We start from the raw sequence: 15,088 nt of genomic DNA on the forward strand, positions 1-15,088 counted from the left end.
GGGGGGGGGGGGGGTATGCTGGGAATCAAACTCGGATCCTGTGCTTGTCAGGCAGGCAGTGGTACCACTGAGCTAAATCCCCAGCCCAAGAATAGAGTAAACTAGCATTTTGACCACAATGAACATTCCTCAGGCGACAGGGAATGTAGCCTCGCCCTTGTACAGTACACCACCACCTACTAAGTTCCTGAGTTTTGAGGAATTTGAAATGGATTAACTTCTATAATATGAAGTGCAGCCCACCCCTTCTAAAGAGTTACTACTCCCTACTAAATTCCTGAGCTCTAAGGACGTTATAATGCAAAATAACCAGTTTTCTTTCTAAAAATCTCAGTTTACTATAAACACTATGTAAAACAACTAGGCTAGACAGGGTGAATTCCAACTGTTCATTTTTTAACTTCACAGAGCCACTCAGGATAGCTCACTAAACAAGGAGTTCCGGTACCGCCCTGTCTACCTACAGGTGATTCTAAATTGCAGGGACAAGTGGTAACCCTGTCAGGACCCCTCTTGAAATTCAGAGGCATTTCTCTTCCTTATTTCCGATTAAACTTTCTTAACCTTCTTCTTTTGTTCCCGACTACATTCTTCGGTGTTTTGTGAAACCACACGGAAGTACACACAGCGACCCTGTGTTTGCTCTTGTTACTTTGGTTTTACATGTTTCCCGTAAAAGTTCATGGCTGCTTTCTGTTGCACAGCTATCTTTGGTTCTATAAGAATGTGAATTCTAGGGGCCAAGGATTTGACTCAGTGGCACTGCGCCTGCCTTGGAAACTCAAGGTCCTGAGTTCGATCTCCAGTACCAAAAAAAAAAAATAATAATAATAATAATAATGTGAATTCTGACAATCTAAACAGTATGTGTAGGCCATCACCTACTTTTTATTTTAAAGTGTCCTGATGTCCAAAAAAGATTATAATTATTTAGATTAAGACCTACCGCTCCTACTTCAAGACCAGTGTAACTGACCTCCTTGGAGAGTCAACAACTGAGTCTTAGAGACCACAGCTAAAAAAGATAAAAAGGGGTAAGAGGACAACCAGCCGTTGTGTTCCTTGCTCTCCAAGGTCAGCCAGTACCTAGGACATGACAGGACCCTTCAGCAAAGGCCCTGCAACCCCAGTGAGTCACCCAGCCTCCTGAGCAGGGGATTGCTGGACCCCAGAGGGCAGCAGTCAACTGATGTACAGTTTACAAGAAGGAGGGCCACGAACAAGGGAAATGTTTCCCATGCTTCCAAGAGAAGCCGTATGGTCAGCAAGACTGTGATCTGTTCCGGCAGACAACAGACACGCTAGAGGAAAAAGCTGGAGGAATTACGGGGCACCCCATACGCCCAAAAGTCACCCTTGAAGAGTTTGAACAGACCTTCACAAATAAATACAGGTACATTTTCCTTAATTCGGGGTTTACTTTATCTTGGTCTTAAACACAGAGTAGGAAAGTATAATTGAAGCAGAAAGACGCAGTATGTCTAGAATGGGTTGGAGGACCAGGGATTTAGCTCAGTGGTTCTGCTGCCTGCCCTGCAAGTGCAAAGACCGGAGTTCGATCCCTGGTACCAAAAATAAAAATAAATAATAATAATAATAATAATAATAATAATAATAATAATAATAATAATGGGTTGGAAAGGAGGTGTGACGAGATCCCTGGCAGTGTACACAGAGCTTTGCCCAGAGCCCTGCATGAGGGCTTCTCACAAGAGCTTGAGCAAGCTTTTGATAGAGTGACCAGGACGTGACCCTGGCCTGCAGAATATAAAAAGGGACTGTGGCCAATAACTGTTTGCTATATTGTCTCTCTTCATGGTGGTCCACGCTGCACTATAGGGTGTGTTTTGTTTTTCTCCTTTTACCTGGCCCAGACTCAGGCTGCTGAGCTTTTTTTTAAAGCTGAAGATCACGTCTGAGACTCCAGCATCTCAAAGCCCAGTAACATATCCTCCACATAGTACACTAACTGACACTCATATAAAGGAGCTACACTAGATACAAAAGGATCTCCAAACAAGTATCCAGTCGCACCTGTAACATTTTAACTGACAGCCATAAAAAAAAAAAATCTAAACTCTCAGCCCCACCAGCCTTTCTAAAACATGTCCTTCAGCCTGCTGTAGTGTATCGCAGTCAATTTGAGGGGGCCAAGGATTTAGCTCAGTGGTTCTGCTGCCTGCCTTGCAAGTGCAAGGACCCAAGTTCGATCCCTGGTACCAAAAATAAAAATAAATAATAATAATAATAATAATAATAATAATAATAATAATAATAATAATGGGTTGGAAAGGAGGTGTGACGAGATCCCTGGCAGTGTACACAGAGCTTTGCCCAGAGCCCTGCATGAGGGCTTCTCACAAGAGCTTGAGCAAGCTTTTGATAGAGTGACCAGGACGTGACCCTGGCCTGCAGAATATAAAAAGGGACTGTGGCCAATAACTGTTTGCTATATTGTCTCTCTTCATGGTGGTCCACGCTGCACTATAGGGTGTGTTTTGTTTTTCTCCTTTTACCTGGCCCAGACTCAGGCTGCTGAGCTTTTTTTTAAAGCTGAAGATCACGTCTGAGACTCCAGCATCTCAAAGCCCAGTAACATATCCTCCACATAGTACACTAACTGACACTCATATAAAGGAGCTACACTAGATACAAAAGGATCTCCAAACAAGTATCCAGTCGCACCTGTAACATTTTAACTGACAGCCATAAAAAAAAAAAATCTAAACTCTCAGCCCCACCAGCCTTTCTAAAACATGTCCTTCAGCCTGCTGTAGTGTATCGCAGTCAATTATTTTGGTGTATGTTAAGGTAACCCTCGGGTAAAACTTGGCTTTTTCTTTTTACATAGGGTGCCTATAAAATAAAAATGCCAACATAGTCTACCTGCTAGACTTTAGTGCTTTCATATTGAAAATTAACCCTCTGTTATGTGCTTTGGGTTTATGTTTCTTATCTAGAGCCAGTCACTCTAAAGAACATTAAATCTACAAAGTAGACACCAATCCCAATAATAAGAGGTAATGGCCCATTGTTTATGTAAAACATAGATATTTAATTTTTTCATAGCCATTATTATAAATAAAATAAAATTTAGATTTTTTTTGGGGTACCAGGGATCAAATTCAGAAAAAATTTAGATTTCTTATTAACAAAATATGGAGAAGTCTACATGCTCTTAATTTTTACCTGTTGTATTTGAGTAAACACCTCCAGCAGAGAGCAGTCAATATTGAAAATAACTCACCATTATTTTACTTTTAAATTTAACCCAGGGCCAGGGGTTTAGTTTAGTGGTTCCACTGCCTGCCTCACAAGCTCAAGGACCCAAGTTCGATCCCCAGTACCAAAAAACAAAACAAATAAATTTAACCCCATTTTGTTTAACATGTTGATAAGATTTCTACCTTCCAGACTTCTCCAACTCCTCAAGCTAATGCTCACCTGTGATATTGTTAAAACAGAATGCTATGCATATACTCCAGATAAGTCAGATAATGTTTTTTCAGCATCAAAAATTTACAACAGTTTTGAAAGATTTATGCTCAGTTGCAACTTGGACTCGCTGCACAACCTTATTTAGAGTTTGATGCCAAATTTAGGTCTTAGCTATCAGCCCAAGAACATCGCTAACAATCAGCAAACTCAAGGGGCCCCACATCATCCCTTGTAAATGTGTGACTTTGTCAGTTTGTCAGAAGGAAAATGTAGTGGATGCCCATTGGCGATAAAAGGGCTAACTAACATCCTTAGCAGCTGAACTTGGGAGAAAGCCATCTGCGACACAGGACTCTGGTTCAAGTCTTGCCATTCTCAGTAAGCGGTCATAGAACAGCAACCAACCTTTAGGGAGAAAGTCCGTGCATTCACCCACAGAGTCTCCACACACTATATCTAAATGATGTGAATGGAATCCTTATTGCTTCCTTATCTAACGCTGACGGCCTGATGAAGTCTTCTTGTCAACACCGCACCTGTAAATGTAATACTATTAAGCACAACAAAGGTGCTCAAGGAAAATGTGCAAAATGCTCAATAATCCAAGAAAAAGACATTCTCTAGATAATCACATGGCTGCCTAGACCTTTGTTCCATATCCTCAAACCCTCATAAAAATCCCAACCTCTCACCCTGACTGCTCAATTTCTGGCTTGGAGACTTGCCCACGGTTGCCCCGGGCAACAAACTATGGCCGAGATAAACTCTTGCTTTTTCTCTGTTCCTCATCATTGGTAAATTCTTTTACCAGCCCCCTGAGGAACTACCCAAGCCTTCTCCCATGAGCCACTGCCTTTCCCCAAATCAACAGACAAATACCTCTTCCTTCCCAGAGTGGAGGATGGGCTGGTCCTAGCCCTGTGGCTCTCAGTGGCCTCCTGGACATCGATAACCACCTGTTAGTTGCCTATCACACAGCTGGGAAGGAAAAAAGGAGACTGGGGCTTCTGGCTTTTTTGTTTGCTTTGCTTTGCAGTAATAAGGCTCAACCTAAGGGTGATTTGTTACTGAGGTACATCTGTAATCTTTTTAAAAGTTGTTTCTCATTTTGAGACAGGGTCTCCCAAAGTTGCCCGGGCTGGCCTCACACTCACGATCTTCCTCCTCAGGCTCCCAGGTAGTTGGGATTACAGATATGCAGCACAGTGCCCTGAGTCTGCTCTCCCACTTCCCTGTGCATCTCCTGGAGAAGAGCAAAACAGAAACTAAAAAGCATGGCCATTTCTCGACCTGGTCTTCTTGGAACCACATATACCTGCTTTCCTGTGCCTGCAGCAGACAGCCAGAACCAGTCTTCAGAGTTCATTTCTGTTTGTGCTGTGAGGGCTCTCTGGGTTTTCCCTTGGGCAAGGGCCCAGACTGCCCAGCTTCTCTGGCCTCAGTCCCTGAGCAGCCAGCCACTCACAGCCTCTGGCCTGCCGGACACCACACCGTCTGAGAGGTGAGGACAGAAACAAGCATCATTTTCTCTCCCTCTGGGACAGAAGAAGGAGAGACAGGGAGACAGCGGCAGGTAGAGGCGGGAGGGCTGCTGCTGGGCTCCAGAAGGATGAGGTTCCCAAGGATTGGCTCCAGGTGCTGCTTGATTCAGAAAACAGAATTGTCCTCAGGGAAATGGGGCTCGAAACCCAGGCCCCTGGGGACATTGTGCACTTGGGAAGGGTCTTAGTCCTGCTCCTCACGTAGGAAGCCTGGCAGGAGCGTCACCCTTTCACGTGCCTCTGTTGGGAAAAGTTTCTTTGTTTACAAACCAATCAGACTGCCATTACTTTCCAGAAAACTTTTTTTCTGTCCCTTAGTAACTGTGAAGACGCAGAAACTGTGTAACAGTTTTTCTGGTTATTTTATAGAAACAAAAGATAAACTTTTATCTGTGGGTTAAATTTCTAAACAGAACAGAACTGGCGAGTGATAGAAGCTTTGAATTCACTTCACTGTGCTCTGCTGGCTAATGAGAAAGTCTGTTTTCCCTGCTAGGAGGTCTGACAGCCTCGCTTCCCACCCAGGACACCTGGCCATGGAGACCAGCAGAGACGCCCCTCTGAATGCTGCAACAACAGAGACATCTCCAGTCCGCCAAGATGGTCTTAGCTCCTGTCCATCCAGTTCACAGCCAGGTAAAGCAGAATGTGTGACGCCTTTGCACCAGCAGGAGAAAATGTGGAAGGCAAAATGGCCCAGATTTCACCAAAAAATAGAAAGATTGGGTTGAGGCTGTAGCATAGTGGTAGACCAGTAGCCTAGCACACGTACCGTGCATGTGTGAGAAAAGAATTGAACCACAAAGATGTGTCCATCATACTTGAGTATTTCTTTGGATTCCACGATATGATTCTGGTTCTACAGCCTCCTCCATCTCTGGCTGCTTTCTCCTCTTCCTGAGTTCTAACTGTGGGGTGCTCCACGGCTCATGACTTGGACTGAGTTATGCTGCTCTTGTTAGTCCTTCCCAAAGGCTCTCAGCCAGTGCGTGGCTTTGACTGCTCCCTACTCTGACAGCTCTCAATTTCAATATCCAGAAGAATGGGTCTCACCTACCCGCTGCCTAGTCTATATCAGTCAGCCTGTCTCACACAGAGCTCTGTCACTGCCCATGTCACACACAACCTGCCTAAGACCCTGGGCCCTTCCCATATCAGTACAGGGATCTTTACTGTGACAGTCTGTTGGGTCCCAGAGCTTGAAGTCATCCTTGAATCTCCTACTCACACCCATATCCACCGGGGAAATCTGTGGGTTCCTGCACTTCCTCTCACTCTGGTCACCTGGTCCAAGCTGCCACCCTGCTGGCTCCAATGACTGCCCTATTCCTAACTTGTCTCCCTGCTTCCTCGCTTGCAATTTTAAAATAGTAAGAACTAGACATGTTGGAATCTGCCCTCACTTTCTAACGTAGAGCTTCTGACGCCCTTGTTGATAGGGGCACTACAAGGTGGTTTTGTTCTAATATTTGATCTTTGAACCCAGTTTCCAAAACAGAACTCGTAGAATATTTGTAAGCTTCTGCATTACAGGAGCATCTATCACAGAGTTCTTTGTCTCTTGGAATTTCCTGGGAAGTCGGAGCTTCTTTTGTTCCAATGAGGCAGCTCTGTGGTGGGCTCCTGGTTGGGGTGGTCACCAGAAAGACCAAGGAATCATTAGAAACTTGGAACTTTTACCTCCACCTGATGCCCTCATTCTCTGGAAAGCAGAGAGGGGCTGAAGGTGAATAGATTAACTAATCAAGTTGATGTGATGCAGCCTCCATGAAGATCCCCGCGTTCTGGGGTTTGTAGAGCTTGCAGACGGCTAGCTGAGCACAGGGAGGTTCCTGGAGGGTGGAGCACAAGGGAGCACTGTGCCCTGAGCACCTCTCTGCCCAGATGCGCATCCTTACACCCTTTCTCGTTTCCCTCACACGGCAAGTGACTACCCCTTAGTTCTGTGAGTTGCTGTGGCAAATTAACTGACGAGAGAGTGGTATGGACCCCCTTGTAGGCCATTCCTCAGGAGTTCCAGAGGTTTGGATTTGCTGTTGGCGTCTGAGGTGGTACAGTTTTAAGAGCCTGAACCCTTAGCCTGTGGGATTCACTGCTATCTCCAAGTAGACTACGTCAGAACTGAGTCATTACAGGAAAATCAGGTGATGTCTGTTAGAGAGCTGCTGGTCAGTGGACAGAAAGACCTTACCTACATTTCATCACAGAAAAATAAGCTGCAATTAAAATAACTGCAATACATAGAGTGATCATTTAATTTTTTAAAAATTAAGTCAAAAACAGCACCATCAATTGTCTGAACATGCTCTCCCTCTCCTCCGGTGCACTTACCCCATAATTCTTGTCACTTTCCGAAGCTCTGGAATTCCTCTCCTGGGAGTAACTTAAATTGAGCTGTCAATAACTCAGTGTACTCAACTGATTCAGAATTTGACCTTTCATCATCATTTTCACTTTGGAAAAGAGCCATAAGTTATACTGTGCCAGATGTGATGAATAAAACGAATGAGGGTATACGGTAATGTCAATATTCAGCAGAAATTGCGTGAATGGTCGATCCACAGTCGGTGATCAAAACATGTGGGGAATATCTAAATAACAGAATTATTACAGTAAAAGGCACCTTGATATTAATATCCCCCCAACTACTCAAAATACCTCTCATTGCTGCAAACACACTTTTGCCATCTTTCTTGCCATGTGTCTTTCACAGTCAATAAGATTTCTAACATGTAGATATTCACCACAATTTCAATCACCACTAAGAGGGCTAGGGAAAGGCTCAGTGGTGCCGTGCTTGCCTCGAAAATGCAAGGTCCTGAGTTTGGTACCGAAAAGACAAAACAAAACAAGTCACCAACTGGCATGTGGTGTCATCTTCACAGCAAGGAATAAAAGTGTTTCTTTTCTGATACATATCTATCCAGACTATTTTTCAGCCAGAATAATCATTTTTAAAAGTAGGTCAGGGCCACTGCTAGCCTGCCTGGAGCCTGTGTTATCTCATTTTCTGAGGCTAACAGCACAGGGCTACACACTGTGGAAGTTTTAAAGAAAAGAGATTTATCTTGACCCACAGTTCTCGAGTTCCAAGGCAGAGGGGCCACACCTGGTGTGTGCTTATTGCTGGCACCCAAGGTGACATAGGCCCCACATGGCAAGAGGCAAGGAGTGGACATGTCTGACCCTCCTCTTTTCCCTTTTCTTATAAAGCCATTAGGATCCCATCATAGAGTCCCATCCTGATGACCTTATCCTTTTTTTTTTTTTTTTTTTTTTGGTACCGGAGATCGAACTCGGGACCTTGTGCTTGCAAGGCAGGCAGCAGCACCACTGAGCTAAATCTCCAGCCCTATCTTGGCCCCACCTCTAAAGGACACATCGATTAAGTGTCCACCTTCTTAATACCTCACAACGGAGATCAAAATCCAGCATGAGTTTTAGAGGAGACAAACCACATTCAAGCCATAGCAACACCAAGGGACATATTAGAAAACTCCCCTTCCCTGAAAGTGGACACAGCACTGTGGACTCACAGCCCTGCAATGGATGGGATCTTTGTAAAATCGATTAATCAATCAATTAATAGAAGAGTCTTTTCACTAGGCAGACCCAGCACGTCCTCCATCCCTGGCAGATCTCACTGAGAGGCAAATAGATCCTAGGGTGAATTTCAGACCCCTCACGGATGCCCAGAGAGGGCCTCTGCTACTCCCAAAATATAGGGAAAATCTCTGCTTCTTTGTTATTCAACCACTCCACTCAGTATTCAGGTCTACCAGTTCTTTTGAAAAATCCTTTGGTTGTTTTGTTTGTTTGTTTCTTTTAATGTTTTTTCTTTTGTTTCATTCCCCACACCAAGAAATTCTCCACTTCTTATTAAGAACCCTCTGGGTGTCCTGCCACTTACCCCAGTTCTAACACTGTCTGTTTGGGGATAACTAGGTCCACAAAACTGACCCACTAGGACACCAGTCACAACACCGCATCCCTGGACTGGTGACAATGTAACTATGACTTGGTGGTTTCGCAATCCCTCCTAAAGGTTTCATAATTGCAAGAATGGCTCTCACAACCCCAGAAACACTTTATTTTGGTTCATTAGAGCTTTCTCGCTCTCTGGGCGTGGTGCTGTCCAGGTACAGCCACAAGTCAGTGACTCTATGCTCTCCTGGCCTGGTCCTTTTAGATTTTTATGGAGGGTTCATTACATAGGCATGATTGGCTTAGTCATCAGTCACTAGAGCTGATCTTGGTCCCTGGAAATGAGGGGTGAGGATAAAATTCCTACTCTCCAGGGTTGGTTAACCTGACACTCTTCTCTCCTTACTCTCCTTAGAGCCTTTACAGATGTCCTTCATTTGGGCAGCTGTGGAAAGCAGCTCATGAAAATCTCCACCTTCAGTGCCATTATCACTTAGGAAATTCCAAGGGTTTTAGGAGCTCTGTGCCAAGAATACCGAAGAGGACCAAACATATTTCCTTTCAAAAGCCCTGACAAATTTAATTTTAAGAAATTATAGGGGCTGGGGATGTAGCTCATTGGTGCTGTGCCTGCCTGGCAAGCTCAAGGTCCTGAGTTCCATCCTCGGTACCACAAAAACCTACAAACACAAAACAATAAAAAAAATTATATGTTTTTGTTTCTTCCTCTAGAACTGGGAGTCACTTTAGTCCATTAAACAGAGCGATACTGCAATGAGCCAAGCACAGGAGGTGGGTTGTATAGAGAAGAGGCGAAGGGAGCAGAAACAAAGCACAGAAAGCAACAGGTCCCTTCCCAGTCACTTTTCTTGTCAGGCAGGACAACAGGAAAATAACCAGCTAACATGTAGTTACTGCAGGTGACTTTTTTAGGGTAAGGATTGAGTCAGCAGGAACTTAATTATCAGTCTGAATAAAATTGGCTTGGGTAGGAAACTTGGCTATTCTCTCTCTCTCTCTCTCTCTCTCTCTCTCCCTCTCCCTCTCCCTCCCTCCCTCCCTCCCTCACTCCCTCATCCTCTCCCCGCTCCTCTCTTCTTCTCCAAAGTTCAGGTGAAACTTTAGGTTTACTTGGAAACTAGTAGGAGAGACTCCATGTTGGTTTTTGTTTGTTTGTTTTGGTACAAGGGATCGAACTCAGGTCCTTGTGCTTTCGAGGCAGGCGGTGGCACCACTGCGTTAAATCCCCAGCCCTCCCTGTTGGCTTTTAGTTTGGCCTGTTGGAGCCAAGTGTAGGAGCTTAGTCTAAAACCATGGCCTCCTGTGATTTTTTACTTAACATTACACAGCACAAAATCAGAAATAATATGTCCTTGGGAATATAATTCGTACAATCCTCATAAATATGGACTTGTCATGTGAAAATAAACTTCAATCATTGTAGTCAATTTATTCACAACAGCCAGTGCCTTAACACAATTTAAATACATTGATAGAGAAATATACATTATAACTCATTTGCAGTGTATTTATTAAATGTTACATATAGATAATTTTAAAACCATAACATGGGTGAATTTCAAAGAGATTATCTGGAGGTAGAAATGCTAAAGTCTATTTATATGAAGTTTGAGGATAAGCAAATTAACCAAAGGTTACAGAAGTCAGAGGCCTGGGTAGGGTTGGGTGAGGGAGGAGATACATCCTGATCTGACCAGTGGTTATTATGTATAGAGTTGTTCCCCCTTATCTTCACTTTTGGTTTTGTGGTTTCAGCTTCCTCTGGTGAACTTTGTCCCAAAAATATTAAATGTAAATTTCCAGACAATTAAAAAGTTTAAAATTGAGCACAGTTCTGAGTAGTCTGGTATCTTACACAGATCCACTCTTTCCCGCCTGGAACATGAATCACCCTTTGTGCAGCATTTCCACTCTGTGTATACTACCCACCCGTTAATCACTAATATGACCTTGTTCATCCGTGGTCTTGGCAACTCTCTGGGATCTTAAAGTGGAGACCACTATATTTGCTTCTTCTCGTTTGCTCTCAGCTCAAAATGACCCTCGTACCAAAGTGGTATATTTAGGGGTGGCACATTCTGTTACCCTCCAATACAGATGTCAAAATTTATTGAGCCAAAACCTCCACGGTGTACATTTACTATATATGGACTCTATGTCAACATGAGATTTTAAAATAACAGTTTCAAATAATTAGGGCATTATGTGTTTCATTGTGGTTTCTACTTTTCTAAACTCTGTCAACATTTGTGCCTAACAAGATTTTATGACATGTATGGTAACTGTTTTCCATGTTTTCAACTAGAAAACCATGTGGTTCCTGGAGACATGGACTTGAAGCTTAAGAGGCAGCCATACAGCCAAGCTGGGTAAGAATGCAAGGCAGGGTTGGTTGGGAAAGGTAAAGCCAGAATCTCGTCCTTATGAAAAAGGCTGCAGACATCCTCCTGATTAGGAATAAATGTGCGCCTGTAGCATTTGCTGTGAAGTAGGTGTTGTCTTCTCGCTAGTCTGTTATTGCTATGGACATGAACATAGGTTTTCTCGGGTGGGGGGAGGCTAGTCCATTAGGCTTAACTAAGTCAAGTTTTAGTCATTTCCATGGCATGGTGGGCACAGGACTCCGTGGAGAGAACGCCCAATCTGGGACCTCCCTCTGCGAGGCGCAAGAAGGCAGGGATTGCTTTTGGCTAAGATACCAGCAAAGACACCCTTTAGCATTTAAAAATTAATAAATTTAAAATCGAGAATTTAAAATCAGCACATGAACTACAGCAGCACCGAGAACAATGTGAGCAAGCGACGAGGGACTGCTAACGTGGTGAATTAGTGAACTCCACGTGCACTGTTTGAGAACTGCAGCGTGGCTTCCCCCTAAGCGAGGAGACGTGGCTGCCCGACACAGCCCCACTTGGGATATTAGGTTTAATGTAGACACCCATGAAGCTGAGTTTCTATTAGCTGTGAACCACCTCAAGATAGAACCGTGGCACAGATGCACAGGGGCATAGCTGGTGCCTCTTGTTCTTCTGTCCTTACACACCCGGAGGGACACAGGGATGAGCTGAGCCGGAATGTGACGCCTGTACAGTTTACGACCCCTCACAGGGCCACCTCCTCCCCCTCACACCCCCTGCTCCACTGCAACCCCAGTGAAACTTCTGCTCTGGGAACTAATTTACATCTGCTCTTTTGTTGTTGTTGTTGGTGGTGGTTTTTTGAGACAGGGTCTCACTATGTAGTTGAGACTGACCTGGAACTCACTGCGTAGCCCAGGCTGGTCTTGAACTCACAATAATCCTCCTGCCTTAGTATCCTGACTGCTGGGATTACAGGCATGCACCACGACGCCCAGCTCATCTCCTCTTTTTTTATTGATTTTTTTTGGCGGGGGTACTGGGGATCCAACTCAGTACCTTGTACTTGCAAGGCAGGCAACAGAACCACTGAGCCAAATCCCCGGTATATCTGCTCTTTAACTGATGATTGGGCTGTATTTATTAATTTATTATACTAAAAGATTTTCATAGTATGTGATTTTTAACCTCTTCATTGTGAAATTGTATGTGTATAAGATGAGCGAGGCAGGTTTATTAAAAGGTAAATTGAGCCGGGGATTTAGCCCAGTGGTTCTGCCTCCTGCCTCGCAAGCGCAAGGTCCTAAGTTCAATCCCCGGTACCAAAAACCAAAACCAAAACCAAAATATAAATGTATTTCTATATCTATATATATATGCTCGGCACTCAGTACCTCATATTCCACATTTGTGACCCAGCTCACTGCAGGTCATGTACTACCTACTTAGGCCCAACTATCTACGTGGCATCTACATTGCTGTAGGTGTCACAACCTATAGCTGATTCATATGGACAAATGCACAGAGTATAAGCAAAACTGTGCCATTTTGTGTGAAGGACTGGAGCAGCCTCAGATTTTGGTACCTGCAGGAGGTGCTGAAACCCATCTCTGAGGATACTGAGACACGACTGTCCTTCACGGGGGGACCCTGATATCAGCAGGCACGGGACAGGAACAGCAGACAGCACTGGACATCGTGAGGCTGTTCCCCTGTCCAAGCTCCATCGTGACTTCATGTGTCCTTCCGGGTGGGTCACCTTTCACCTTTGGGTCCCTCCAGGGACAAGTAAAGAAAGGGACTCAGTTCCCCTCCAGGCCCCTTCATACTCGCATCTCCAGCTTTGGGCAGGGGCACCTGTGTGTCAGCAGGGTCCGCCACTCACCCTGCAGGAAATCAGTCTCACTGGGCAGGGCAACGCGTCCCAAAGAGACAGCTTTACTCTTCCACACACTGGAGGCCGAACTTACCTGGGCTGGCAAAGAACCCTTAACCCTCTGTGCTGCGAAATACTGGGTGAAGCAAGGCTGGGCCCCACGTTCCAAGCTCCTTCCACGAAGGCCCAGTCTCACCTGCTGTGCCATAGGAAGGTGGCCAAGTGCCCAGGAGAATTCAGAACACGAGTCAGAGTTCGTCTTGACCTCTCAGGGTGCACCCCCCTGGGAAAGGAAGGACAACCACAGGAGCCAAAGCCGAGGTCTTGAGGAGGAATGTTTCATACAGTCCAGCCCATCCTCCCGTTGACTCACCTCAGCATGCGGGGACCACCACACCCTGCCCAACCCCTGACCTTGTCTTTCTCATGCTTTCTAGATGTCTCCATGTCCCCCCCTCACCGTATTCCTTCTCTTGAGCATGATCACTTCCTCAATGCGCTCCACGTTCCTCCTGGGAAACCTAGAAACTTCCCTCAGGACAAATCTGCCTGCCCTGTGTCTTTGGCCAGGGTTGAGCTTCCTCAAACGGTCCAGATCACATGCCACTGTTATCACACCTTTCTCTCACCAGGGAACCAGGAGCTTCCTGGGAAGGTTGAACCTCTCGATGACATTCAGGGCTTTTTGGTGGACCTTGTAGGGGAATGCAGGTAGGGTTCAAAGCTGGTGTAGACAAAGCATCCAGAAGCCACATGGGCCAGTTGAAGGCTTAGACTTTTCTGTCTGAGAGGCTGAAGCCAAGTCCTTATTTCATTCATTCCTACAGAGAGGCGGATGACATGCTTCTGGGTGCAGACTTGGGACTACAAGATGCTGGGTATCTGTCCGCTGAAGAGACGAGATTTCTGGAAGAGTTTCCCAGGTGGAAACAGGAGCGAGAAGTGGTCATTACAAAGCTCCGTGCCCTTGCAGATGACACCCACACAACCCACAAGACTTTCACCAAGGCCGGTGTGGTGGCCAACTCCATCACCGTTGTCTCCGGAGTCCTGAGCATGCTGGGTTTAGCCCTAACTCCAGTAACAGCGGGTGGAAGCCTGATATTTACAGTCGCTGGCCAAGGTGTGGGGTTAACAGCTTCAGTTATCAGTATTGTGGCCGATTTGTTGGAGAATTCTCACACTGAAAACACCCGTGCTCTGTCCAGCCCCCTAGCGCCCTCTAGTGACAGAGCATGCCAAGAGGATACTGGAGGACAGACCGCCCGGTACGCCAGAGCCTCTGGAGAGCTTGTGTACAAGTGTGGCAGCACCTTTCAGGTTATCAGGAACCATGCCCGTGCCCTTAGGCTAGCTAAAGCCCACCCACACTTGGTCCCCGCGGCCAGACATCTTCGAACCGTTGGCCATGTCTCAGGTTCAGTTGGCAGACAGGTGAAGAAGGCCTTTAAGGACACGGCACTGATCATGTCCCGAAAAGCCCTACTGAAGAGTGGTGCGGCGGCTGTCCTGTCCCTTAGCTTGGATGTGTTCGGTCTCTGGGAGAAGCTGAAGGCACTGGAGGATAAAGAAGGCACAGAGCTCGCAGATCAGCTAAGGGACCAAGCCTTGGAGCTGGAAGAGGAGCTGTCACAGAGGATGGAGCTCTATGAGATGCTGTGGCAAAAGGTGAAGACGGGTTTCTGGCAGGGGGCCGGTGGGTGGGAGGTGATTTCACTGGGACTTGTGGGAGCCAAGGTGTACCGGAAGGCGTAGGGAAGATCTGTGTGTGTGTTATAAAATTTGCATGAACATGCTTCAGGATGTACCCATAGGTACGTGCAATAGAATGCAAGGTCCTGTCCTGGGCAGGCCTGGTTGCACCTTCTGTCTCTTCTCGAGGTTCCTAAAGGCCCATTTTCTGGGAAGAGGTTCTTACTTTAGAGAAGAGG

The 15,088-nt window shown here is 45.6% G+C and overlaps 1 protein-coding gene across 4 annotated transcripts in view; it reads left to right on the forward strand.

Annotated features, from left to right (window-relative positions):
* Positions 1-15,088, forward strand: part of LOC104855874 (apolipoprotein L6-like) — an 18,512-nt gene that overhangs the window by 1,428 nt on the left and 1,996 nt on the right. For 2 of the 4 annotated variants that reach the window (XM_010614947.3, XM_033766300.1), the window contains exons 2-5: positions 4,608-4,939; positions 5,476-5,615; positions 11,230-11,293; positions 13,985-14,825. In XM_010614947.3, the coding sequence (XP_010613249.3) occupies positions 4,713-4,939; positions 5,476-5,615; positions 11,230-11,293; positions 13,985-14,825 (1,272 nt within the window). In that variant the 5' untranslated portion in view covers positions 4,608-4,712. Of the gene's footprint in view, positions 1-1,289; positions 1,394-4,607; positions 4,940-5,025; positions 5,074-5,475; positions 5,616-11,229; positions 11,294-13,984; positions 14,826-15,088 lie in introns of those variants that run through there. The other 2 variants (XM_033766299.1, XM_033766301.1) reach the window with 2 other exon arrangements.

This window comes from Fukomys damarensis, unplaced genomic scaffold (genome assembly GCF_012274545.1).
Source record: "Fukomys damarensis isolate Sample0158 unplaced genomic scaffold, DMR_v1.0_HiC HiC_scaffold_19, whole genome shotgun sequence".
NCBI classification, from domain to species: Eukaryota; Metazoa; Chordata; class Mammalia; order Rodentia; family Bathyergidae; genus Fukomys; species Fukomys damarensis.